The sequence below is a fragment of the Balaenoptera acutorostrata genome, chromosome 6 (assembly GCF_949987535.1).
Source record: "Balaenoptera acutorostrata chromosome 6, mBalAcu1.1, whole genome shotgun sequence".
Classification (NCBI taxonomy): domain Eukaryota; kingdom Metazoa; phylum Chordata; class Mammalia; order Artiodactyla; family Balaenopteridae; genus Balaenoptera; species Balaenoptera acutorostrata.
Window position 1 is genome coordinate 59,034,579 of NC_080069.1, and position 26,898 is coordinate 59,061,476.

The 26,898-nt window shown below is 40.0% G+C and overlaps 1 protein-coding gene across 20 annotated transcripts in view; it reads left to right on the forward strand.

Moving 5' to 3' along the window:
• Positions 1-25,365, forward strand: part of BNC2 (basonuclin zinc finger protein 2) — a 422,437-nt gene extending 397,072 nt beyond the window's left edge. For 12 of the 20 annotated variants that reach the window (XM_057548290.1, XM_057548287.1, XM_057548291.1 and 9 more), the window contains 2 exons: positions 191-256; positions 15,431-25,365. In XM_057548290.1, the coding sequence (XP_057404273.1) occupies positions 191-256; positions 15,431-16,091 (727 nt within the window). In that variant the 3' untranslated portion in view covers positions 16,092-25,365. Of the gene's footprint in view, positions 1-190; positions 257-13,787; positions 13,822-15,430 lie in introns of all 20 variants that reach the window. The other 8 variants (XM_057548288.1, XM_007176782.3, XM_057548297.1 and 5 more) reach the window with 7 other exon arrangements.
• Positions 25,366-26,898: the final 1,533 nt, after the last annotated feature.

A 26,898-nucleotide genomic window follows, 5' to 3' on the forward strand; every position in this document is an offset into this window, starting at 1 on the left:
CTGTGTATGTGTGTATGTGTGTTTCCATGCATCTAGGTGTGAATAAGTTAACTATGTACACAGTCCCCTGCTTCCCCGTGAACCTTCACTTAGAAGCCGCAGCTTCTGTTATATATATTTCTGCTTTGCCATGTGGCTTTTTAATTAAATCAATATATTATCTTCATACACACATATTTATCCAATATAGAAACAGAAATTTACGGATGGAAAGAACCATAGGTCCAGGACATCGAGACAGCCTGCATCTCCGTAGGTATAACCAGAAATGTTATCGTTCTTACATGAGTATTTAGTATGTCCTTGAATTCTTTAAGAGTCATAAAAATATCAGAAGAAAATGGGACCAAAGTAATTGTTGATACGGGGAAATGGTATGGTGATGTGGGTTACTTTAACTTTACAATGTCTTTTGAGCACATCTCTAAAATATAGTCTGTCGTGGGAATTATGCACAGAAGGGGAGGCATGCATATACTTTGAGGATCAGTTAGAATATATTATGTCCAGCCTTCAGATGACATCACACCTTAGCTATGTAGCTGCAGCTCTGAAACAGTTGGGCTTAAACAGAAGCAGCTGGTCCTAAACCTACAGTGGTCTTTTTCAATCTTAAAGAAAATGTGATATAAATGGAATGTGTCAAGGTGGTCAGTGGTGGGATAACACAGTTGTCCTACCCTTGTGGAGATAAGCTTGTGAACAGATCATTTACATGATACACTAGCCCAACTAGAGTCACACAGTTAGTTCATCCCGTCATATTGGATGTGGTTTTTGGTTTTCCAGTGCCTTTTAAAAATATTTTTGGAGAAAATTTTTTTACATGGTAAAAATCAATATATGTAGAAGAAACAAAATGAATTAGGAAGTTTCCAAAGAGCCACCACCAAAATTCCTAGTGTTTATCAGTTGGGCAGAGGTCTCTGACAAAGTAACATATAATTAATAGAAGTACACTGAAAAGTAGTGATCTGTCACTAGGATGCTCTGCTTTTTTTAAAAGTTCAATCTTTTTAAAAATGAAAGTTAAAATATATTTTCCTTTGTACTAAAATATAAGCGGCCCAATGTATGAAAAGCAAAATCTCTGAGAAAAAACTAAGTGGCTTTCTTTGTACAACTCAAAACATGCTTTGAAGAGACATCTCTCTTCTTAAAAATTCCCCCTCCCCCATTTACCTTGTTCTGTAAAAATGTTTTATGGTCACAAAGTTCTTTTCAGTTCCAGGTTATCATCGACAGCCCCAGAATACGGCAGATAAGATAGCTAGACTTTGAATAATAAAATATAATACTATACCCAACCCCGCCAAGTTTGTGAGCAATATTCATTCTTTTACGTTTGAAATAGCGCACTTGTGATAATGAGGTTAATGCATTGGATTTTTTTTTAACAAAAATAAAAGACTCATGAAAACCTGCATAAAATATTTATGGAAAGGGAGTGTTTGAAGACAAGCCAAAATTTAAGCTTATTTGCATGAATTCCTATCACAGTTTTAGTTGGTTTGCTGAAAATACTGCAAGTCATAACACTGGAATAAATGGCCCTGGGACCAAAGGCTACAACACCCGAAGCTTGGTGCTTTCATTTATGTCAAGCCACTAGAAAACGGAAGTGCTTGTGTTTTTATGTCCTAATGTATAAGGAGGTACTGTGGAGAGGGCGGTTTGTCTGAGGAAAAACATTTATTGATTGATTGATTGATAGCAGAAGAATATTTCAATCTCTAATTTTATTTTAAGGATTGAGAGCTTCATGAGTGACCAGCCATACAGAAGTTTAGACCAGTGCCTAGGATAACTAGGATATAGGATATTCTAGGTGAGAAGCGTAATACAGATATTCTCCCACGTATGTTCAGTCACAGAAGAGATTGCAAACCTCAGAAGACAGGTGATTACATTTCATATGGGTGAAATAGCACGTCATGCCTAATCTTTTTAATTCTGGAGTTTTGTCACACATGATAAAAAGCAAATTGAAAAAAAAAATACTGTACAAGAAAGTCTTGATTCTCACGTGAAATTTTGCTTTTCAAGAATCCTCAAATCTTTTGACCTCAGGGTAAAAACATAGCAAAAACTCTTGATACTTTGACTTTTTTTTTTTTTTTTTTTTAAGAAGAGTGTTCATCCTTGTTGAGTCTATGACTTAATATATGATGTGAATGTAACTACCACTGAATAAGCAAAAACAGTGATGCCATTGGGGTACCACCCTCTTCCTGCATCTCAGGAAACACAGTTGCACTATAATTGTACTCCTGTTTCAGCCTTTTATTGTCATTTCATCAACTAATAACGACCTGTAATTTAATCTCCTTATTCACAAAGCCTCTTGCCTCACATCTCGAATCTACCCCTCAGACATATTATCTTCCCCTTTCTCTTCACTTGTACTGTGTCAGTCACAAGAACCCCAGGAATTTCGTGTCCCTGCTTTTCTCCTCTTCCCCTTTCTCTTCACTTGTACTGTGTCAGTCACAAGAACCCCAGGAATTTCGTGTCCCTGCTTTTCTCCTCTTCAATTCACTATGAAGCTAGGATAAGTTTTCTTACCTTTCTCTGAGCCAACATACCTTCCCAAACAGAAATCCTCCTTTGCCTTTAATCCTGCCGTGTCCTCGCCCATTTCTCTCCTCTCCCTAGAGTCTCAACTCATCCATCCTGGACTCCACGACATCCTCCTTGTGCAAATAAAGCCTTAGAAGGCATTCTGAGTGGGGGCTGAAGTGTGCAAGGCTACCGGGTTTCTGGGATGCCTGTGATAAAACTAACAGAATGACCCTCTTCCTTCTGTCTACGAAAGCAGCCTTCTTGTCTTTGGGCTTAGAACACCTTACAGGAGAGAGAAACAGGTCTTCTTGCGCTTCTTCCACGATGGTTATACACGAGGGAGTTGCGCGTTTGGTCTCAGATAGGCTGTTAGTAGCATGGAAGTAGAAAGATGTTAAATGCTGTGTTTTAGATTTGACGGCTAGGTAGCAGAGATTGCCAAGTCTTCGCTTATGGTCTTTCTAGGTTTTATAAGATCAGATTGAAGGCTTTTTGAAAAGCAAGAATATTCTTTGTGTAAAGTCACGAAAAGGGAGACGAGAGAGAGAGAGTGGGGCACAAGCAAGGCTTGTGAGGGCTGAGGAGTCCAAGCGCAGTGTCAGAGGTGTCCTTTTCTATACAGCTGTGAATGAGTGTGAGTTTAATAAATTAGAAAGCAAAGAGGACCATTCCACACTAATGACAAAGAGCAAGCTAATATACCCAGACTCCAGTTCATCTGGTCACTAGATGGTTGTTAGGGTAATTTTTACTCCAAGTTCTAGAAGTAAAACGTAAATTATTTTCCCTGTAAAGAACTATAGAACCGTAAGGCAATGGCTGAAGTATTTACGTGTATACTGATAACCGTGTGTAGTGTTACACCTGACAGTCTCTAAACACCCTTACTTCTTTCTTGTTTGTTTGTCCCTTGATTTTTCTGCCAAGATGCTGTTCTGTCAGGGAACAGGAAAGCTGACCCTGGGTTTTGAAGTAAACATATGAAAATACTCCCTGGGAAGAAGAAATTCTAACTGGCCTAGAACCTACAGTCTTCATAAAGGACAATTTTCTTGAAGATAGTGTCATAGAATTGGCTGGGCCTGGCTTCCTTTGGTCATTTCTCATCCTCTGTCATGTTTTTTGATCCCCAGGAGGGCTGAGTGGCTATGGATCAACCCCATTTATAAATTACATTTGGTTTTTATTCAGAAAAATAAAAACCCTTCTGTCCTCTTCCCCCAAATTCCTTATCATTTGCTAATATGATAAAAATCCATTTAATGCCAATCACTAAAACAGACCTAAATAGATTTTACATTGGCAACTATAACGAAGACTTTGTCCACAGAAACTAGATGGTCTGCATCTTTGTTCCTCTCTTCCTCTGAGAATAGTGGCCACTAATAGCCACAGTTTATCTTGAATTGTATCAGAAGGGTCAGCATATATGGTTGATCTTCAAGGTGTAGGAAAGGCGATTCAGCCCCATGAATAGATTTAAAAACAAAATAATATTTGGTCAGGGTGATTTATAAATAAATAGGAGGCAACCATTGGCGCCAAGTGTGAACCTTCTCTTTGATTGCTAGTTAAATCTGTCCAGATTTAAACATGTAAACTTCTTGATTTGTACGGAATAAGACATCTGTATTTGGTTTATTAAAACCTGCTGATGTCTCCAGAACTAAGTTTGTTCCTATATAGGCCTCTGGGTAGCTGTACCTAAAAAGCAGAGATGTATAGTTTTTGCTTGTCTGATTACCTGACTTCCAGCCCTGTACAGGTGTGCAGGAATAAATTAACATGAGCTACCTCTGATGAGCCACTGCATACATTAACAGCAGAGGTGAAGATGCGAAAACATGCTACCTGCCTCCTGTTAGCACCTTCTCAGCAGCGACATCCATTTTTTCCATCATTCTCTGTGTTTGGAAACTTATAGAGAACTTTTCTAAAGAGAGATTTTCAGTAAGTACACATGATTTCACCAGGCAATACCTCCAAGAAATGAGCCACTTAGCACCAACTTAAGATAACTATTAGTATATTTGCCCTAATATAATTAGCTGTCAAATAAAGCGTGTTAATCCTCTCCAAGTACAAGAAGAGAACATGTTAAGGCGTCAGCCTTTTCATTTCCTATATTTTTGCCATTCAAACTGCAGCTCTCCTTTACCAGAATTCTTTTAAAAAGGTGAAGTTGTGCAGGTCCTCTGACTTTTAAAGGAAGAGTTTGTTTTTTTTTTTTTCTTCCCTGTTACTCTGTTTGGTTTCACAATACAGCCAGGAGATCAGTAGGTCTTTTGTACTTCTCTCCATTACTTTCCATCAAAGGCAAACAAACAAAATAAATCCCCCTTCTGAATAATTGCTAGGTGTGCCCTCCTCAACCGAAACTTTGGTAGTAAGATAAACTTCGGTGTCATTCCTGTCTCTGGGCTTCTTTTTCTATCCTGGGAGAAGAGCAATGAGCAAAACAGTCTCCTTGTATCATGGGGAGAGACTCTGTCAAGCCTACAGTGAGCCTCGGATCTTCCTAATGACCTCCTGCTGGCCCAGCTGGATGTAAGACAAGCTCATTTAAGCCTCTGCTGACCTTTCACTCCTCCGGTCCAAGAACTACACCAGTCGCTTCCACCAAACTGCCTACAAAATAGACAACAAAGCTTAATGGCAGGCAAAGGACTTTCTCTCCATGATACAAAGAAATTTTTACAAATTTCTATTGATGGGAGTAACATTCAATCTCTTGTGGCTAGGTAACTTCCTCTGCACAAACGTAATGCTTCTGTAATACCCTTTATCCCTCATCTTCCCTCAAAGGGAACAAGCTACTGCTCTCGCCAGTGCAAACTCGAAAATTCAGGCAAAAATAGCATTTAGAGCAGAATGCACATACTGAATGCACAGGTAGTAATTTTCATGATAGCACCACTTTGAAAGGGTCATCTTCCTGATTTCCGTCTCCCTTGGGTCCACCACCGTCTACCCGATCCTCTGATAGACTTTCTCTCGGTGTGATTCTTTCTCATCATTACTCATTTGAAATATTTGTTTTTCTAGATAGTCTTTTCTTTTTTAAAAAACATAGGCCGTTTCTCACCTGGAAGCAGGTTATAAGACTTCACACATATATTAGTATTTGCTTGTATCAGTCCTGGGAAGATGGGCTCTCTCTTAAGGTGAGAGGCTTCTGCCAGCTCTCTCTTGCTGTGAATGATCATTTTTGTTGTTGTTGTTCTTGTGCTAAGAAGAACACAGACTTTTCTTTCTCTGTTGAAATTTCATAGTGAAGGTTGGGCTAGAAGGCATTTCTTTTTTCAAAAAGCCTTCTCAGAAATAATTTAATGTTTTTGCCGTAAGACTCCCACAAGCTTCAAATAAATGAATGTGGCAGAGTATAAAAGGAGTTTACACTTGCCAAAAAATTACAATGTCATAAAAAAGGGATTTATTAACTTTAATTCTTCAGTGCCAAGATGTGTGTGTGCGTGCACGTGTGAGAGAGAAGCAAGCTGAGAAGGAGGAGAAAAGACTGCTTTTCAGGAAAGAACAATTTTTCTTCAGTTATTTAACATAAAACTACACTTAAAAAATACCTAGATTTTATGTCCTAATGCTAGCTGCTGGAATTAAAACAGGAGTTGTAAATTCCTGGTAAAAAGCTGTTATGCCTGAAGTGTTAGTGATCTTAACTCTAGTACTTTATGGAGTTTATTACTTCTCTTATTAACTAGGGGGAAAAATGTTACCTACTTCTAGTTTAATTCTTTTTCTTGCTTGCTCTAATTATTTTGACTTTACCTTAGGAGAAAAAAAAGCCAAGTGCTTCTACCCGAACATACGTAAGTGGTGCCTCAATTTTGCTATTGCATATGTCAATCTGAATTATTACTAGCTATTCAAAAATTATGCTAACATTCTCATCTAAATGCATCCACATAATGTATATGTGTGTTTATACGTAAACACCCACATAAATAAGAATATCAAAAGACAGATCATCCTTAATTGCCAGAATAGACATCTTCATCTTAGGAAGTGATGTATGAAGTTACTTTAGCACATGGATGGGGAATAAGATTTTTTCAGTCAAAGGAGACAGATTTGGGCAATGAGAACAACAGACCTTCAAAAGCAAGCCTCTTGGGTCTGATGGCCAGCTGAGGGGAGCCGCTCTAACTCTGCTGCCTTTTTAGTCTGCTGTGTCACTGAGGGGGCACTGGGGGGTCAGTCCGCTCACTAGTAATTGTGTTTTACAGACTTCTAAAGCAATTGGCTCAGTCAGTCCCAATTCAATAAAAGTGGAGAGCAAGAGAGAGAGCACTTTTGTTCTATTTTTTACTTGAAATTATTTCATTCAGCAGTCTGTCTTTTTTATTACTAGGACTTGACATTAGCACTCCAAGCTATATTAGCATCCATTTCAGCAGTTCAGTAATGGTATTAAAAAAACACTTAACTTCAACGGTGAATGGTTGTATGACAGTACCATAAAAAATCCACATTAAAAAAAAAAAAACTTATGTATTTGTCCCAGCAAATTATTTTTCACTTGTTTAACCACTTCAAAGCTATGTTCTTGTGATGGGTATTCACGAGAACCTTCTTGCTCTCAGAAGCAAGCAGTCAGTGGTGCTCTGTTGATTAGGCAATCGGGAGAAAGAGGAAAGGGGAATCCAGTGGGGAGAAGGTAGGTAAAGATGCTGTTTACCCTGTAGTTAGATTACCTTCCATTCATCAGCAGAGATGGAATTGGCAACCTCCGAGCACCCAAGGTGAAATTCTTGGATTCTCATGCATGGCTGGGATTTGATTTTGAACTCGGCACTCTCCAAACTTGGGAGCAGAGCCTAACTACTTTGGCACTGCAGTGCGCTCATAAATGACTACATTAGGTTCTAAATTTTGATTAAACATTCAGTAATTAATCAATGGTAGACACGAAACAGTTGGCAAGGTCCAGAGCTGCAAAATGTTTAAGACATAAAACATTACGAAGCAATTAGAATATGCTCCTTCAAGAGAAGGATTGCCTTCAATAAAGAGGTAAATGATAGCATCCTGCTTATTGTGGACGTAGGCAGCCAGAGCAATATGATAAACTGCTGGAGATACACATATCAGTAATCATCCACATTATTAGGGCCATTAATCATAATTCCAAAAATATGACAGCAGCAGCCAACTTTTTGACCAATTTTGCTTCTGCCTGTTGGCCATTATAACTTCGCTAATAGACTGCAGAGCTCCTGTGCGTGGCAGTTTGCATTGAGAATGGAAGGTTAATTATATTTGAGCTGCTGATTTCTTCTCTCCTTGGAAAAGGCTTAGCACTTTGACGATCCCAGGAGCTCACTGTTGTTAAACCAGTAAAAGTACTCTATTGAAATTTTCTTTGTTGGTCAGGAACGAGGAGATGTTTCAAATGAGATAGAAGCGCCAGGCTGGAATAGCCGCTAATGTTTCTTGCTCCAAAGTGATCCTTGGGCAGCAAGATGAATGCAGGGGTTTCTTTAGCTCACTTTGCTCTCTCATTTCTCTTCTGCAGACAGGTAGAAATTTCACTGTATGGTGATACACCAGGTAAATCCCACAAGATTCGTGGTGGTTTCAATATGAATATATATGGAACTAAGAAGTTGGGGAAAGTGGTTCATGATTTGGGGAGGAATAAGCACCTCTTTCATACAAAATTCTGCTTCTGTGGCTATGCTTGTGTGAATCAAAAGTAAAAAGGATTTCAAAAAAATCACCTGCATGTTGCTAAACATTGAAATGTTTAGTAGCATAGGTGTGTTGCTGGTTGCTTAACTGAAGTTTTGCTGTCTCAGCTGGTAGTTTTGACATTGTTTAACCAAAGACATAAATTAGATTTTGCACATTCTTTTTGTTCATGTATTTTAAGTAGTTTCATTTTTCAACACAATTCTAGATAAGGCCATAGCTAAGTTATAATATTGCCTACAAAATTCTGTCCCCCCCCCCCCTTGGGGAACTCATACATCCCAAATGTTGTCTTTTTAAAAGATCATAAATTAACCATTTTAATGCTATAAAACCTTCTTGGATATTTAGTCTTAGGAAGTATTTCCTTTGAAAAAGATCTCAGAGAAACTGATGTCCCACCCTGTACACATTAGAAAAGACAGCTTATTTTTAAATAGGAGAAGAAATGTGAGCATCTAGAGAAAAATGCATTCTTATTATTTTGGAAATAGGTCTTCTAAACTCTTTGTATAAGACAATAAAACAACGGATGAAGACTTGAGGGCTAGTTCATCCAGGGTAATCATAAATCTCAAAATTCTAGCTCAGATTTATTTGTCCTTAAAAGATGCCAGGGTGAACCGCCTTGCTTTTTCTTACCCAACAATGGTAGTAAACTGAGCACCGTAAAAGCTGCCTGATTGAGAAAATTTCCAAATGCTGTGAAAACATAATCCTATTCACAGTGTAACACACGTCTCACATTACAGCGCAACAGGTTATCTATCGAATAATCAGCACCCTCGAGAAGCCTCGATGTGTCAGATACAACTCAGAAGTAAAATGGTTAGGGAACAGCGTTGGATATCAATTCTGCACTTAACCTGAGCATCCAGCATAGACGTTTTCCATCCACCAATCTGCCTTCCTAAATGCCATTACTACATTAACATTTTTTATGCATTCCACAGCAATGACAAATTGTTTTGTAACCGTAGTGCCAGATTTAGTATGCGAGAGACACGTCCACCTCTGCCAACAAACCAATAATTCTCACTAACATCTTCAGAGTTACAACATTTATAAAGTTGCAAAGTGGAGTAAACAAACCATCTGTTTGGCTTTTCCATATATGTCATGCTTTCTTATTACCATATTACGATTCATTTAGTAAACAAATTTGGTGATTTCGTTCACGTCAAAGTTAGGTCGGAAGCTTGAAGATGATTAACATTCCCGGGACAGGCACATTAATACATTGCTTCCTCGGCAAAGTTAAATGGCTTCTCAGGAGAATCGTCCCTTGTTGACAAGAAGAGACTGTCAATTTTGTTCGCCTGCCACGTTAGGGGCCGTAAGGGGATGGCAGGCTCTGAGAGAGGGGAGTCGTGTACGCAGCATCATTCACTGTGAATTGAGAAAAGAAGTCTAATTCTGATAAATGGTCGACCCCAATACATCCTACCTGTTATTACAACAGACGTGCCGTATCTGTGCAGTAAATTAGCTAAACCCCTGAAGAGTTTGGTGGGAGCTTATCTTCAAGTGAATAATTTGAATGTAGAGGGAACTGTCTGCGTGACCAGTATGGATGATTTGTTTTATATTGAAAGGGATTGAAGTGACTGAATTTCATACTTTTAATTTGCAAGAATTTGCTTAGCTTTTATTTCTTGCATTTATTATGTACTTCGATACTTCTGGGGGTTTTTGGAGCATTGTTCACTAGAATTTTACATTGAATTTCCTGAGCTAGGGATGGTTTTTGGCTCTTTTGGAGAAAAATCTTTAAATTAGATTGCTATTAGAGCAACTACTTGTTTTACAGAAATGTATACTAACAAAAATGTCGTTTACTTCACAGGGCTGTAAGACATCAATTAATGATGATACAAATATTTTTGAGGCATTAAGGACAACAGATAGTGTCATAGCAATCAGATAAGAAGAGAACTAATGAGGGGCAGAGGTTTTAACTTTTCATTTCTGTGGATTTGGTTAGCAGATTTAATTTCTGACCAGGAATATTGACTCAGTATCCCACAATACACTCAAACCCAGCGTCTAGATTTTCCCAGATTGTATATAAATAACATTTCTCTGCCCCATACACACACACATACACACGCACCCCATATATATAGTGGTATCTGCTGTGTATACATCACTGTGATCATTCTGGACAATATAATTTGAGAAGTGTGCGTGTGTGTGTGCACGTGTGTGTGCATACGTGTGTGTGTGTGTGTGTGTGTGTGTGTGTGGAGTGGCAGAGGTGAGCAGAAAAAATAAAGGCAAAAACTCCAAAAAGGAGCCTCAATTCCATTTCACCTGAGGCATTGTAATTAATTATCAAGTATTTTGTTTCAATTCACTAAGTTTAGAATGGCTCAGAACTGATTAAGAATTAAGGTTAGATTCAGCTTCTCATGTAACCAATAGCTTGATTTACTATTCACTTTGGACAACCACATTCTGATTTTCTAATTTGGTCATGAGACTTTTTTTTTTTAAAGTTCCTTCCTCTCAAAACCAAAGTTAAAATCTCAAAACACTTTTTCTTTTCAATGTATTTAATGTTTTTAATTTTTATTTTTATGATTAAACATTGCATTAAGTTGAACTGGGCACTTGAACAAGCTTGGAAAGAGAAACGTGAGAGGAGAAAACCTCAAGACAGGACTGACTTTCTCTAAAGGGCACTTGGATTTGCTTGACTGTGTTGGATTTGGTGTCTTCTGTGGTTGCATGGTAAAGTTTTCTTCTTTCTTTTTTTTTTAAACTGACATACAATTGACATACGTTTTCATTAAAGAAACTGAAAAAGACTGGTAGTCCACTTTAGTCCAGCTAGAGTACTTCCACTCAGCATTTCATGGAGTAAGTTTGGCTTTATGACCTCCCCTATATCATACAGGCTTCATTACTTTTTTGCTTTTGAGGGTCCTCTTAGTTTTCAGGAGGCTTTTGGTAAACTCAGTACAGAGAGTAGGGAAGAGTACAGAGGGTCAGAGGAAACATTTGTGATTCCAAGCATAGGCTAGGTTATAGGACTGTGTCATGCCCTAATTATATATCATTACCTTGCACCACAGTGGGGTGTGATAGGGTCAGAATTATCCTCTGCTGTATGATCAGTGTCTTTTCTTAAATATTCGGTTACATGCTTCCAATCTTGGGATCATTGTTTTCTCTTCTACAATGTATTTTGGGGAAAGTTTCTGTAAGGCTGCATATTATTGATTGAAGTCAAATAAATGTAATTATGTCCAAAGTGCAAAGCATTCTACTTGAGCTGCAAGAGACTTGAGGTTGAATAAGGTATAGCTTACGTTCTTCTTGAAAGTGACCATCTTGGGACTAAATTTTGGCCTACTCTCTTGACGAGATCCCCAGTGAGATCAGATCCTTCCCCCTTCCACTTATCAACTCACCTTTTCTCTTCATCCCAGTCATTTTTGTTTTTTCTGTAAGAGGAAGCTGCCTCCTCGGAGTCTGGGTATCACCTGCCTAATCAAAGCAAATAGAAACAGCTTTTGTACTGTTGACATTCTTATAAAATATAGTAAGTTCTAATATGGTTTTTGTTCATGATTATTTTTTTCCTCTTTTCTGGAGATAAATATTCAGAACACTAGGTTTATGTTCTAGAGAAACTCTCTCTCTGGAGAACTCAGAATTGGTTCCTTTCTGGAGTCCCCCTTCTCCCGCTTACAGACAGCTGCCTACTGCTTCCTCTGCTGTGGGTCCTCCCGTTTCCAGCACTCTCTGCTCTTCCTCCCATTTTAGGATCCTCTTCCCCGTACGTCTCATAGTCCGTTGGCGTGACTTCTTTCTGTGTCTCTTCCGTCTTCCCTTCCTTTTTACCTCTTTGGTTCTCTGATCCAGGTAAACTTGGAAGTTGCTGTTAACCCCAGGTGTTTGTCTCTCCTCCTTGGGCAGTGTTCTCTGACACTTCAGGGTTTGGATTGACTGAGCCCAGGTCTCTGTTAACATCAAGTGCTGCCTTTTGTCCATTCTGTGGAGGCTGAACCTAACCTCTTGAGGCACAGGATCAGGACTCTCTAAAGAATCTGTCTTCTCTCCCTCCTTCTCTTGCTTTGCCTCTTTCCACCCCAGTCGTACTGAAGTTACTTAGAACAAGCCCACCATCATGAGAGTGGACCAGTAAGCTTTCCACAGCACGTTCTTCCCCTCCCCAGTTCAAGTATTTTGCATATGGCATTTAGGAGGATTATTAAACAAAAATGAAACAGATTAAGAAATGAACATAAAAGAATCAATTCTCTTGAACTGTGGTTGCATAATGGAAATCGACTACCACGAATGAACCCGTGTACTGAAGTTATGAACAGCAGAGCTAATGCACTGCCATGAGTTCATCTTTATTATTGCATTACACCTGAATCAATTGATAAAGTAGCTTTTTTTTTTTAAGCAAGGGATGGCACTTAATTGAATAAAAGCCAATGTAATTATATTAGCAGAGGCCAACAGTACTGCTGACAGCGGAAAAGGGACACTGTTGAACAGAGTGCCAGAGCTGGTCTACACATTTCTGCACATTGTTTGGTTGACAGATATTGAGGGCTGGTACATCACCTAATTAGATTACAGATTTCTGTTGCTGTAAGTGAGAAATGAAGAGAAACAACTCTTCCTGGTAACATAGCAGTGGAGATGTGCAATTTCACAAGTGATCTTTGGAAAGATGTGTCCATCTGGGGGATCAGTGTGTCCTTTTGTCGATGTTAATTTATTCTTCCTTATTCAGTGTGTCTTGATGTGACTGCTGTGGGTCTGGCTGCTGTTTTCTCAGCAGTGAATCTAGGAAGTGGTAACTGCAGATGTGTGAGAAGCAACGGAGTTCTAGATTAAAGTCATCGCAAAATGTGTGCTTGTGAAATTAAGAAAGGGAGGGGAGGGAGGGTGTTAAAAATAATACACAGAGGGGTAGGACTTTGTGAGCTGCTTGTGGTTGGCAGATTGTTTTATCAGTAGATTGTTTGACAGTATGTACTGTCACTCTGTTTCCACATTCCTGTAATAACTCTGGTGGTGTCATACCTACATGTCAGGGGAAAGACTTCACAGTAGGCATTTCCTGCACTCTGCTTAGCAACCTGCACTTGGAGTCATCTGCCATCTGACACCAAGGAGACGGGGAGCGACTGTGTCAGAGCAGGGACCGTGGGGACCACTTCTGTTTATCATTCACATATCTGCACACTGCATGCATCTGTGCAGAACTCATTTATGGATGATGCTGATGCTGTGAATTTGGTTTATCTTAATTTGATTTATGATTTTTTGGATGATGCGGCTGATCTGAAAAATCATCAAGACAGCATATGAGATGATCGCTTATAACAGAAAATGATTTTGTGATCAGAACATTTTAAATCCCTATGTTATTGTTTAAGTTTTTTTTTTTTAAACCAGATGTCTAGAATGTGAATTTGTTTTCTCTCTCTCTCTCCTTCTCTCTCTTTTTCTCTGTCTCTCATTCTTGCTTTCTTTTGTGATCGATTTAGCAAAAGATTAGAAAGCTGATCTTATTATCACAAGGTAAGCTCAGCCTTCCTAAGTGCAGTGTGGAGAGGGCGGCCGCCCCTCTGCCCCTTCAAACCCGGAGTGCTGTATATTGTCTTGTGTGGAAAGGTGGAGAAGTGTTTCCCACCTTTCTTGTCTCTGAGGCACATACCTCTCAACCATCTCTAAGAAATATTAGCCATGCTTGTCACCAAATGGAGTGACTCATTTCGGTCTTCCATACTTTTTAATTATAATCAGGAGGTCTGTCGAACTTGATGCTGGCCATTCTAGGTCATTTCTATTATCAATTTCTGTTATCACAATTACTTCTCGAAGATGTAGAGCTTCTGCCATTGCTGAGAAGCTTTTATGTATCTGTATATTTATTTACTGGTTTACTTTTTGGAAGGGTAGCCTTCAATTTAGGTACGTGTCAAACGTGAGCCTTTGCAGGTGGAGAGAGGTATATGCCCAAGGGCACTTTAAAAATAAATGGGGGATATAAATACAAAGGCAATGTTTTCAGACAGATAATAACCTATCAGGCTTTGGTAAATCATGACATCCCTATGGATGCTCTGGGACAAATCCTATCTTTTTTTTTTTTTTTTTTTTTAATGCAAGCAAAGCATTCAATGAGTAGAGTAAAAGTTTTGCTTGTCTAAGAAGTACGGACTCCAGTTGTTAAAACAGAGGGACCATGTGTTATTATCGTGCTTGATTTTTTTTTTTTTTTTTGTATTTATTGTGTGTGGGGTTTTTTCTTTTTTGGTCCCTTTGGGTTTTTTTCTGTTGAGTGTGATTTTTTTTAAAGGGTGGGTGGGTTTTATTTAAAAAGCCAACTTCTGTTTTTCAGCCTTTTTTTTTTTTAAGAATTAAATTTTAAAACTTAAATTACTTGAAAACATTTTCAACTCTAAAATGTAGCAGCTTCTGAAAACAAATGTATTTTATTATTAGATTTAGCTGAGATCCCAAACCATTCTGCAAAAAGGGATTTATGTTTAAAGACAGTCTGTAACCCTACTTCAAATTGCTAACCTTTTAAGCTAATTGTTTTTCCTACCTAAATCTTGCAGTGTAGGAAGGTGAGGGGGAACAATTCATTATTTTGTCAAGTGAACCCTAAGTTATCTAGACCATTTACTTTTTTTAAAAAGGGATCCCTTTTATACCTCTAAAAGTGTTTGCTGTAGAAAAAAAGGCTTTCGTTTTGTTTTTAGGTAAATTCAAATTGTTCAGTTTAGACAAGCAGAACGTTTCCGTCCTTTTATCCTATTTAATGTATTTTTTCAAATCTCTGCTGTGAGATTCTCTGCAGCTGATGCTGCTACAGCGTAAAACGAACAGAACAATCATTCAGGAAAAGGTGCATGGGTTTGCATTCATCCTACCACTGAGGAATTTTACTCTCTTATAAAAATTACGTTAATGAAAAGCTCCCCTTATTGCACTCCCCACCACCACTTACTCCCAAATCCTGAGGATGTGGGGAAATGTTTGCTTTTACAGGGGTGTCATTAGCAATGAATGTGCTTATGTGGTGCCTAGTGGAAGCTGAATCCATTTTAAAATGCTCTCCTTTTTCTCACCCTCCCCACTCCCCGTACACCTACCCCCCCCTTCCCTCTTGTTTTCCTAGACACAGTGCCAACATCAATCTCCATCGTAAACTGTTGACCAAAGAACTCGATGACATGGGCCTGGACTCATCGCAGCCCTCCCTTAGCAAGGACCTCCGGGATGAATTTTTGATGAAGATCTATGGTGCCCAGCACCCCTTGGGGCTCGACGTCAGGGAAGACGCCTCCTCTCCCGCGGGGACAGAAGACTCCCACCTGAACGGGTACGGGAGGGGCATGGCGGAGGACTACATGGTCCTGGACCTGAGCACCACCTCCAGCCTCCAGTCCAGCAGCAGCATCCACTCCTCCAGAGAATCCGACGCAGGCAGCGACGAGGGGATTCTCCTGGATGACATCGACGGGGCGAGTGACAGCGGGGAGTCGGCGCACAAGGCCGAGGTCCCCACCCTCGCTGGCAGCCTCGGGGCTGACGTTTCAGGATCTCTGATGTTCAACAGCTTGTCCGGGAGCAATGGTGGGATCATGTGCAACATTTGCCACAAGATGTACAGCAACAAGGGGACCCTGCGAGTGCACTACAAAACCGTGCATTTGCGAGAAATGCACAAGTGCAAAGTCCCCGGTTGCAATATGATGTTCTCCTCTGTGCGAAGCCGGAATCGGCACAGTCAGAACCCTAATCTCCACAAAAACATTCCCTTCACTTCAGTAGATTAGTCTCAGAAAGGACACTACAAATGCCAGCTCTCACCAGATGGCCTACGTATTTGAACTGCCATAGTCAGTGTGTGCTTGTGTACTTGGGATGGTGTGTGTGTATATGTGTGTGTGTATACACATGTATGCCTCTGTGTCTACATATATATATATACACACACACGTTTTCCTTTCTTTAGATACAAAAAGATAAACACTAGGTGCTTCTGAAGTTTTTTTCTCTTTTTCCTTTATAGGTCGGATCTTTCATTTGGGGGTGAAAACAAAGTACCCTTTAAACACATATACACACATACACACATAAAAGCGTGCAACTAGCCCAAATTTTGACAGAATAATAATTCTTGGTCCTCTCCAAAGAGACAATTTGTTGTACCCATGACTGTTGCCTGCGAGAAAATAAAAGGGAGAAAAAAAAAGAAACAAAAAAGGAACTCCTTATAGTTGTCTTTTGTGAACTTTAAGGTTTTGAGAGAATCTTCAATTAAAGCATGGCAGATTCACCTGTAAATATTTAGCCTTGAGAGGCCAATGATGTAAAGCAGTTGTATTGATGGTTGTTTAACTCTTTTGTTTAATTTTTACAGTTACATCAGCTGTTAGATATACAGGAAAAAAAATAGTTTGCTGGCTAGCTCTATTCATTTATGTTAGCATTAATGCACATTTTTTAAGGAAAAAAAAAACCATGGTCTTGTTTTTACTACCTGCTAGATATAGTGATAAAGAGGTGCTGGCATGCCTTACAGCACAGATCTGATTTTTTAAAATGTCCTGTACTAGTACATAAATCCAGTCATGCACTTTTTTTCATACACTACAAGGGGATGTGTAATATCCATGCTTCTTTTTTATCCTTAAACTATTGCCATACTTCAAGTAAGTGTCTTTTTAAAAAAATTCACTTGTATAAAAATGGTCTGGTCAGTATAGGGCACAAATGCCAAACAAAAGTATTAGTGTTAACACAAAACTGCCAACTTTGCACAAGTTTCCAGAAAAGAAAATACAATTAGTCACTCAACATAACCACAGGCCAATTTGTCGGCCACCAGAAAACCGCTTTAGAAAAAAACACTTGGTGATTCAAGTGCCAAATGTTATTACAATCAACAGTGCAACCTTCTTGCTTATATGTTAAGTTACATAAAAGGAAAACAAAATTATGTGGTGTGAAACAGCTAAGGCATTTATTCTTTAGAGGCTGGATAATATTTCAGGATACAAAAGCCCAAATTACTCACTATGGAACAAAGCTGAATACAGTAAAAGAGTCGAGCACTCATTCGCAAGGACCTAACCCTTAATCCTTTAAAAAGAAAAAGTCTGAACTCGGTGGGTCTGTTGTGTGGCTATGTAATTTACTGCACGTTCTGCAGTAGTACTCTGATTCAGGCTGGTTTGATAGACAAAAATCAAAGATCTTTAACAGTGGCAGCAGCAGTACTTGGAAGCTTTGCAAACATGTGCTGAACTTGAACTAAGCAACACTCCTTTCTGAAAAGCCAGAAGAAGGGGGTTTAAAATAGGATCTCTCACTGTTTAGTGTTTTGTGTTTCCCCACACGATTTGTCAGAGAGAAATGAAAGCAAGCCTGAAACCAAGCAATCGAGAGTGAGAAAGAGGAGGGGAGAGGATTCTCCAAACCTTTTCTGTTGTGTTTTGTTTTGTTTCCGATGTTTACACACGTTGCCTGAGCTGGTTTACCACATCAGCTGCCTCGGCTACCACAACATACTGACTAAATGATGATATTTACTCAAGTTCAGTCTGCAGCCAAAACCATTAGGGTGTGAGTTGCAGACTGTGTTTTGTTGTCTTTTTTTTTTTTTTTTTTTTAAGTGGAGGGGGGAAAAAAGATAAACAAGGAATATTTTTTGTCAAACAGTACACAGTAATTTAAAGAGAATGTATTTCTTTTCTGCATTTAAGGGCCTCAAACATTTCAGCAGTCTAAAGGTTAGAAATACCCCCTTTGTCTTAACTTCTAATGTTAGTTCCATTTTTCATATGTTTTGTGATTTTTTTCTAGGTTCACATCAGCATTCACTTCCGTTAAATTTGCCAAAGGAAACTGTTAACATGTTTCTCTTTTTATTATTCCTGTAGGATTTATCGTACCTCACAGTATTTATTGTTTCCAAAAATAAGCATCATTAGTTGAGGATTCAGTATTTTTCTTTGTGAAGATTTCACAAATGATAGATTCTTAAAGATAAGCTAGATGTGTCTAGGGGCTTTATCTTTTCATCTCCTTCAGAGCATGCTATGGGGTTCATTTAATTCTTCATTTGTTCTACAGTGAGGAGAGACCAAAAGTATTTGCAGTACAAAAGAAATTATATCAGACACTATGTCTGTTAAATGACAAATGTTTACGGTTAAAAAAGCTGAGGAATTTGTGCTAACCGTTTTTGTTTTCTTGTACCTTTGAATTCCCCAAAGTCTTAATTGCTTTATTTTGGTGTTGTGTTAAATTGAATAGACAGAGATGTTTTCCTTTGTTTGTTTTATACCATATAAGACTCTGTACAGTATGTTTGTGAAAGACTGAACTAGAATAATGAAAGTTTGTTTGCAAACATTTTGGTTCTCTTAGCGTTCTCTGTGTTGCTGCTCTTGCCCTATTATCCAAATGATTCGATTCCAAAAGAGTGGAAAAAAATATTTTTTGGTATCCCACCAAAAGATTATGGAAACACTAGCTTTGGGAGTGTGCGTAGACTAAATGACACTTTGTTTTATGAAAATAACAAATTTTCAGCCATTTTTAACAGTTACACTCTAGGTTGAAATATTAGAACTCATCTTGTACAAAAATCAGTGTTTACTCTGTTTAATTTAATGTCACCTAAAAGGTCAAAGAGCCCTAATGAGTGAATTACATAGCTGTCAGCAGGTCACAGCAAACGAACCAGGCTTAGAACAAATGTTTGTTACTTGCCACAAACCAGGCTAGTGTGGATAGCCAGTTAGAACAAGCCCAGGAGTAACAAGATTCTCAAGGTAGAAGTTCCCTTGCTCAGAGCATGAATGTGTTCACCTGCCTTTTGTTGGAGAAATGGCAGTGAGTCCTGGACAACTTGCCCTTTTTTAAGTCTCTCCCCTTTGCTCCTATTGTGCCTCAGGTGCCCACATGTTATGGTGGCCTTCTAAGTGGGTGTATAACATTTTCCAATTTAAAGCCTATTTGCTTAAAAGGGACAGGGGGAGTGGACGGAAGTGGTCCATAAGATGGAGAATCATGAAGTGTACATTTCTTTTAGTCCCTCAGTGTTGCTTGTTCTTGGGTGTGTGCCTGAGTGCATTGTTTGGACTTAACTCTAAATCTAGTTAAGATGATGATCTCAAGGCTTATTTGCAAACGGGAAGGATAAAGAGATCAGCATTTTAATCACTGAGCCCTTCATCTTTGCCCACTCATACTCATTTCTTTTTTCATAGGAGTTTCCTATTGTGAAACAGGTTCTGTTCAGCTGCCTCCATTCTATGCCAGCTGAAAAAGGAATAGGGATGCAGTTTTTTTATCCAAGCAGCCTTTTCCCATTTGATTTTAACCAGCATTTTGTCACAGGTACAAAATTGGGCAGTATTATTAACGTGCATGTTTGCTAGGCGGTGTTGAAATGTACTGTTTTGATCATTTTAAACTATGTGTTTGTAAATATCAGAAAGGCTTAGTCTGCTTTAGGGAGTATTTGTGTGTTATGGAGGGGGACGACACAGAGCAAGAATAGATAATTTGGTTTTAAAAATGTGATATAAAACGGGACATTCTTTGTTCTGCTATTAATTGTATCGAAATAAGTCAATGCATTTCAGATCTTAGTCCGGCTGCCCAGTTCAGCCTGATGCCTTTTAAAGGTTTCAAAGTGTTAATGTTTTCCTTCTCAAGGTGACAGACATCTTTTGAAATTGTTTTTAGCACAATGGCGCCACTGTCCTTGTAGTGTAATTTCTTTGGTCATGAATTTCCAGGCCCTTCCAGTAAGAGAAAGGCACTTCACTGGTTAATAGCCTGTTAGTATATACATTGCTCTTAAAAAAAAAAAAAAAAAAGCAAGCTTTGAATATATCAAGAATGGGCTGGCTATTCCAGAGGCATTCTCCTCATTTTACTCAGGGGAAACCATGCGCTAGGTTCCCACCAAATAAAAAGTGACCTTTTGTTCCCCTTCCTCTGTACACACCCCTGACGTGTGCCAAGCAAATAAGAACGGGGGCCCTTGGCAATTAAAACAGAAAGAAGCCAGTAATCAGATTGAGATGGACATGCTGCTAACTGCCAACAGTTGACCTGAGCAGTCCTAACTTGCACTTGGTCTTTAGCGCTGGGTTAGATTGACTAACAGAGTGAATAAAGCTCAGCCCTCGTAAGACACGCTCCATCTGCTGTCATCAGAAACAGATCATCCGGAAGAAACCTTCTTTGATCCTGTGGACACACTCCTTTTCTTGAACTTTTCAAATTTATGACAAATTTCAGGGTTTTTTAAAATCACTTATATTCCCCCAAACTTGGAATATTTAGAGGATTTTGCTTTTCCCTCTCATTCTTTGTCTAATGGGAGGGGTCTGAATGAGTACGGAGGGCAATAAAAGGCAGGTGCCAAAGAGACTGGAGGGAATCAGTTTTTTAAAGCAGAGTGAGGGCTATTAAGTAGAGGATTCGTACACTGCCCTGGCTTGAAGGTAACTAGAAAAGAAAACAGTGAAGGCACTGAAACGGTCACGAGAAAAGTCTGGTGCAGCTCAGCCTAGCAGCCAGTGAGAGCACATCGATGCAGTGCCCCCCAACGACCAGGTGCATCACTGAACCCCAGTCTGAGGAGGGAGGAAGGAAGAAAGGAAGGCTGCTGCCTGGAATAGCTCAAGTCCCTTTCAGATCACGGGAGCCAGCTAGGGCAGTTGTGGAGGGGGTGTTCTTTTTTTCTTTTCTTTCTTTTTTTTGGAGTGGGAAGTGATGCTAGAGTCCCTTAGGGAACAAAAAGATCCATTGGGTCAACTAGGTCCTAGAAAAGTCCAATGGTCAAACCAAGCTCTAGTTGTGACAAGTGGAGTTGAAGGGCATGGTAGCCAGCACGGATCTGTTCTTTCTCCATCATTACTGTGGCTTGCCCCCGTAGCCGTGGTTGTAATGCTATGTGGCTAAAGATCTGTTGATCAAAATGTGAGCTCATTCACCTTTCTAGGAAGCATAAGAGTAACTTTTCTGTTTTCATATTTTCCCTCCAAGCTGAACTGTGTGTGGTAGGTAGCCTTGCTTATGTTAGCGTTAAGGCCATATCTGCTCTGTCCTATAGTTGGAGAGTTGCTCACTGTAAACATTAATTTTCCATTAGTATTATGTAAATCCAGCTGTAAAACTGACTAGTGAATTAATCTAACATCACTCTTGCCCAGACACCCATCCTTTCCTGTGTCCTCCCATTATCCTCATTCTTCCCACATTTTGCACAAAAATTATATTTATGGTCATTCGGCAATAACTGGACATCAAATAGTGTCTTTTTGGCATTTGTTGAAAAATCCAAATGCCTAATAACAGGGGGTTTAAAAAAAAAGCTAAGCATTTTTACAAGTACACTGAATTGGATCAGCATTATTGTTCATTATAATGCTATATATTTTTTTGAAGTAACGTACTATAGTTGTCATAAAACTATCTTTATTCTTCTCCTCTGAAGTGTTGTAAATTCATTTGACCTTTACTGCAAAAAAAAAAAAAATCTTTTCTATATAGTGTATCAAGACAAGGCTCAGTTTGTAACGAATAGTGGACGGTTACAAAACAGGAAGGGAAAAAGCCAGGCTGAGCAGCGAGAAGCTTCAGTTCAATTTCACCTCATATCTTTCTAATAACTTACTTGTCACTTTATTACCTTCCAGTAATGTGAACGCTGCTGACAAGACTGTCACACTAACAGCAGACAACACCCTCTCTGCTTCAGCTCCAGCTCTCCTGGCTACTTATTGCCCTGGCCCTGAAGGGACACAAACTAATAGTGTGCTTTCCAGTTCAGCACTTGGCCATCAAATATAAAAGGATGCGTAATTGCCTGTTTATCCCTTGTGAAGGGGAAATTGAGTACAAGGGCTAGGCTTTCCCACTGAGTTCCCTGATGTACACACATTCACACTCTCTCTCTCGCTCTCTCTCTCCCCCCACCCCCTCCCCCTTCTCCTCCCAGCACATGAGCACGTACACACACCCACTAAACTGTATCTTTGGTAAGCCCAAAGCTGCCTCAAGGTGCCCTCTCCAGCTATTAAGTAGACAGTAACAAGACTACTTCTTAAGGGTCGGTAGAGACATGCTGACTTTGATGGCATTCTTTGAGTCTTTGGAAACTTAAGTATTGCAATTCCAAGTCCATGCATTTTGGGAGTACTGGGTGTGGCCCTAAAATTACAGCACAGTTTCTGCAAGTCAGTGACAAAAGTGGTATTAGATCGCCCCATATTCTGTAAGGAAAGCATTAAAATGTTTTTCCTCCCCTTCAAAAAGTGCACGTGTTGTAACAAATTGGTTGTGCATGATGGTAAAAAAAAAAAAAATTTTTTTTTTTTTTTAGTTTTGACACCCAACTGTTAATCTAAATGAACACATGTCTTGCCATGAGAACCTCCAAATCCATAGTGTAACAAGACAAATTCACCTTTGTTTTGTTTAATCGCACGGACAATCTGAAAAAAATAATAAGGCACGGGGACTTTGACTTGAATCACTAAAACAGAGACCACCCGATACGTAAAAGTAAATTCTCCACTTTGGGAAAATTTTGGTAAGTACAAGCGCATGAGCTTTACGAAATCAAGTGACTAGGGGACAAAAGGTACAAAGGAAGATCACGTGAAAGTGTTATCTTCCCAAACATCTTGAGCCTAAATAGCATGTAGGTATTGGCTGCTATTTTTGTATATTAAACTACTTAAAGGATGGTAAAAGGTGGCTAGTTGGTGGCTAAATGAAGTGCAAGATCTCTGTGTGCATCTTCCTTGGGGACTCCATGCTTCCTTCTAACCCTCCAGAAGCAGGTCTGTTAGAAGCTGATGACCGCCCCCCCACCCAAAACCTGGCTTTGAACAGTCACATTTCAAATCTATTTGTCAACCAAATAAGATACAGGTGGGTGTCATCTTTGATACAAACTTCTGGAAAGAGAAAAGTGGCAGATTTAGAGATAGACGACTTACCAGGTCTGTGTTGACAAACCCGTGCTAAAATAATTGCATTAACCAGGGTGAGGACTGGGAAGAAAAGCACTTTGAGTAAGGATTCTTGGGGTCAGAGAAAAAGCAGTTGATGTTTTTTTAAGTTCCCCCAGTATGTATATATTACAATCATTTAGCAAACATCTTAAGAGAATCTTAATTAAAAATTCAGCTGCCAAAATTGCACAGATTCTGCTAACTAATATGAGCTTTCCCCCACCCTTTAAATAACAGGGATGCTTAAGGACAGTTCTAATTATTTTAATGTGTTTTTAGCTTCCTTTTTTAAAAAGACTCCTTGAAGGGAAGGAAGAGCAGAAAAAGGTATTTTAACAAGAATGGAGAGAAGTAGATAGTATAAAACTATATTTCTTGAAGAGAGACTATCTTAAGCATTATACCAAGACTTTATAAGGCTTCCTGTTGCCAAATGTGATGCTGAAATAATGCACAAGTAAGATGGCAAATCAATCCATTATGAACCGGCTCTGCCCACTTCTGTTACGGAATGCAAGGATTGAGAGGTGACTCAGGGCAGGGGGGGACCCTGGATGTGTGAGAGAGCTCCACTCATCTGGCCCTGGAAACGCTTTCCACAAGAAGGGGAGAAAAGCCCAGCCCTCTTGGTAGTCCCCGGCTGCAAGGTGAGCTGACCTGGCACTGTTTCCACAGGGGCCAGGCTGCCCGTCCTTTCCATGCTAGGCGACAAAGCATCCCCCTGCCCTGCCTGTGAATCAGTGCCATGGCCATGAGAAGCGTTGATTCATGAGGTATGATGCTCTTGACTCCCAATGTGCTGAGTTAGTAGGTTTGCTTGAGATGCATAAACCAAGGTTGAATTTTCTTTTTTCATCTAGTACTCAATTTGGAGCATTTTGCATGTCTTTGTACAGAGTAATCCATCCCTCTCATTGCCCATCTTAATCTCCCCTGACTTTTCCATTATCTTTCCACTCCTGCCCTTTCTTCTTCTGATCTCACCCACCCCTTAAAAACATTCTTTTCTGAAGCAAGAAGGTAGAACACTCCCTCCCTCACCCGGATTTTGATGGCTTTGGAAACATGTGTGTGTTCTACCCTGTCCAGGGTTTACATAATGTGGATTAAGTGAATGAGATGTTCTAGCATTATATATTAAGCTTATATGACTAAGATTTATAATATATGGTGCTCTCACTTTCCTGTGCAAACTTTGGTTCAGCTGCCCTGCGGAAAAGTCTTACCTTTTTCCTACCAGTGCCAGTATGAACAAGGGCAGGATTGCTAAACGTGGGTATCTGGAGGTCTGAGGGGTGAGGGAAGGCGGAGAAACCAGGAGAAGACTTTGGTCTGAGGCCTCCCTGGGCCTTTCCTCAAAGGTGGAGGCGAGTCGGGGCTTCAGGAAAGAAAGCTCTCCGTTCTCTACTGCTTATCAGGGACTAGGCCTTTTAGAACGAGCAAGATCCCTTACCTGGTTGAGAGAACGCATAACTTTCTTATTCACCCCAAACCCACCGGTGTGTCTCGCTAACAAAAACATTTGACTCAACCTGCCTATTTGACAGCAAAATTGGCCAAAAGGAATTGAAATCATCTTAAGGAAAAGAATTTTCTCCAAGATATGTCCTCTCCCTCCTCCCAGAGTTTGGGGGTTTATGCTTTTTTCATTTCTCTTCTCCTCTGCATCAAACCAGCCTCTCTGCTCAGCCTGCCACAGAACCAAATTTTGCACTACAAAAGGCAGCAGCACCAAGGGACGGGGACAGCTTGCATCACCCTGATCTGATCATTGTGACGTCGGTAGCTTCGTAAATACTGTATGTACCTTGAACAAGGGTTTTGTTTTTGTTTCGTTTTTGGTTTTGCTTTTCGGTTTGTTTTTATTAGTAGTCTGAGGGAATTAAAAGTTTTTATTTGCTATTTCTTTTGTTGTATTTTCTGTACTATAACTGTCTACAGTATGTCTTTTGCATAAAATGCATAAGGGTTTGGGGATGTAAATGGAATTTTATTCATATTTTGTCCAAATACCTCTTGTAATTTGTATCAAAATTCTTGTACAATTTTTATATTAAAGATTTATCAGTCACTGATCTCTTCTTACCTGCTTGATTTGAAGAAACCTCAACAAACTCCAAGAGACCTCTATAAAACACACCTAGAAACACTTCAGCCCACATCGTGACTCACCCTTATTTAAGCCCCCTTGTTGGATAACCCAGTCTTCATTTTGGACTGAATTATGGTATTCCCGAATTCACTTCTTATCAAACTCATCTCTTGCTCAGATGGCAAAGCTGAGTCAGAGCTACAGAGATCCTAGCCAGTCCCGATGGAACCCAGCAAACACTGACTGAGTCTTTTCTCACTAAAGCTATCCCTTTGGGGATGCTTTCCCAGTGTCTCTCAAGAATTTCTTTTTCCCAAAGCCTTGGCACAAGCTCTTTTAAGGAAAGGAAGACCTTAGGTATCTTTGCCCCTTGGCTTTCTGCAAATATCTTCCACCTTGACCCTGTGAAATCTGTGGACAGCAGCCGACAGAATGATGACTATATATATATATTTTTCATGCTAGATACTTGTGTTTCAGTTTATATTCTCTTGACAGTGGTTTTCTGCAGACTGCGCTTCTTATCATCTAGAAATAAAACTAGCAGATGGAAAGATGTTATCATCTAGAAATAAAACTAGCAGATGACATCTCCTGTCATACTGCTTGAGGCCAATGGGAAGAGGTATATAGGGTGCTTCTGACTCAGCAACTGTTTCATATTACCCCACCTTTTAAACCAATTCTAGCTAAACATTAGGCTAACCCAGTCTATAACTTCTGCTGGAGTCTCCCTTCCAATGTAGCATTTCCTGTTCTCCGTCCCTGTAGCCACGCTTATCCAAGCCTCCCCAGCTTGTACCACCCCCTTCTCCCATTTCCTCTGGCCTCTGACCCAGAGAAACAAGCTACCCAGACTCTCTAGCAACCCCCTTGGCCCCAGGCCTCTGGCCAGCAAGGAACTGGACAGTCTGCTTGTACCTGTCTGGCTGTCATCAGACCCACAGAAAGGAACTGTCCAGCCAGCTTCAGGTACCACTGACTGAGGGTCCCTCTCAAGGTAGCAAAGGTGCTGACCACCAAGCATTGACGGCGAGCGGGGGGAACCCCCCCCCCCCGATTTCCTCTGAGCACCCACAGACGGTTTCTGGGGTGAGAGCGAAGAAATGAAAGGTGAAACAATTTGGGGGAAGTCAACCTCCACTGAGGCATGTGGTTATTAAATGTCACGGATGTGTTAACGCACCCCTACAGGGAATCCAAGCATAATTATGATCTTTTCATCAGTCATAACACGTCTGTAATTGGCAAGAATCCTCCCTCAAACAGCTCCTTCTTCTTTAAAAAAAAAAAATTGGGGCTTCCCTGGTGGCGCAGTGGTTGAGAATCTGCCTGCCAATGCAGGAGACACGGGTTCGAGCCCTGGTCTGGGAAGATCCCACGTGCCGCGGAGCAGCTGGGCCCGTGAGCCACAATTACTGAGCCTGCGCGTCTGGAGCCTGTGCTCCGCAACAAGAGAGGCCGCGATAGTGAGAGGCCCGCGCACCGCGATGAAGAGTGGCC